The sequence below is a fragment of the Meleagris gallopavo genome, unplaced genomic scaffold (genome assembly GCF_000146605.3).
Source record: "Meleagris gallopavo isolate NT-WF06-2002-E0010 breed Aviagen turkey brand Nicholas breeding stock unplaced genomic scaffold, Turkey_5.1 ChrUn_random_7180001860589, whole genome shotgun sequence".
Classification (NCBI taxonomy): domain Eukaryota; kingdom Metazoa; phylum Chordata; class Aves; order Galliformes; family Phasianidae; genus Meleagris; species Meleagris gallopavo.
In genome coordinates, this window is record NW_011126318.1 from 21,400 (window position 1) to 22,461 (window position 1,062).

General features: G+C 59.8%; 1 protein-coding gene across 1 annotated transcript in view; it reads right to left on the bottom strand.

Annotated features, from left to right (window-relative positions):
• RYR1 (ryanodine receptor 1 (skeletal)) overlaps window positions 1–792 on the bottom strand; it is a gene marked incomplete at both ends in the record, with an annotated part of 22,078 nt that extends 21,286 nt beyond the window's left edge. The window contains 3 exon segments of the mRNA NM_001303199.1: window positions 402–410; window positions 536–625; window positions 711–792. Coding sequence (NP_001290128.1) covers window positions 402–410; window positions 536–625; window positions 711–792 — 181 coding nt within the window.
• Between the last annotated feature and the right edge of the window lie 270 nt (window positions 793–1,062).

Below are 1,062 nucleotides of genomic sequence, written 5' to 3' on the forward strand. Positions count from 1 at the left end.
GGGAATCAATGGGGTCGGATGGGAATCAATGGGGTCGGATGGGAATCAGTGGGGTTGGATGGGAATCAATGGGGTCAGATGGGAATCAATGGGGTTGGATGGGAATTAATGGGGTCGGGGGGAATGAAGGGGGTCGGATGGGAATCAGTGGGGTTGGATGGGAATCAATGGGGTTGGATGGGAATCAATGGGGTCAGATGGGAATCAATGGGGTCAGATGGGAATCAATGGGGTTGGATGGGAATCAATGGGGTTGGATGGGAATTAATGGGGTCGGATGGGAATCAGTGGGGTCAGAAGGGAATCAGTGGGGTCAGGAGGGAATCAGTGGGGCCGGATGGGAATCAGTGGGGTCAGAAGGGAATCAGTGGGGTCAGAAGGGAATCAGTGGGGCCGGATGGGAATCAGTGGGGTCAGGAGGGAATCAGTGGGGTCAGAAGGGAATCAGTGGGGTCGGATGGGAATCAGTGGGGTCAGGAGGGAATCAGTGGGGCCGGATGGGGGCCCGCAGCCCGGACACGAGCATCCCCGCCACCTTCTCTGAGAAGGTCTTGTAGGGCCGCAGCATGGGGTGGGTCTTGGCCTCCTCGTCCACCGTCTCCCCGTAGGTCCAGTTGTTCTGGATCTGCCGAGGGACAACGAGACGAAGCTGGGGGTCCCGGGGGTGCAAGGGGTGGGGGTCCTTGGGGGGGGGGTCTCGGGGGTCCCACCTTATCGAACGCCCACTTCTCGTGGGTGAACTCGGCGTATTTGTTGATGAAGCCGTCCAACTTCTCAGGGATGATGACGCTGTATGGGGGCGCGGGAGGTCGGGGTGGGGGACCCCAACCCAGGGGGGAGCTGAGACCCCATTTCCATCCCATGGGACACGCAGACCCCACACCCATCCCATGGGACACACAGACCCCATATCCATCCCATGGGACACACAGACCCCATTTCCATCCCATGGGACACACAGACCCCACACCCATCCCATGGGACACGCAGACCCCACATCCATCCCATGGGACACACAGACCCCATATCCATCCCATGGGACACACAGACCCCACACCCATC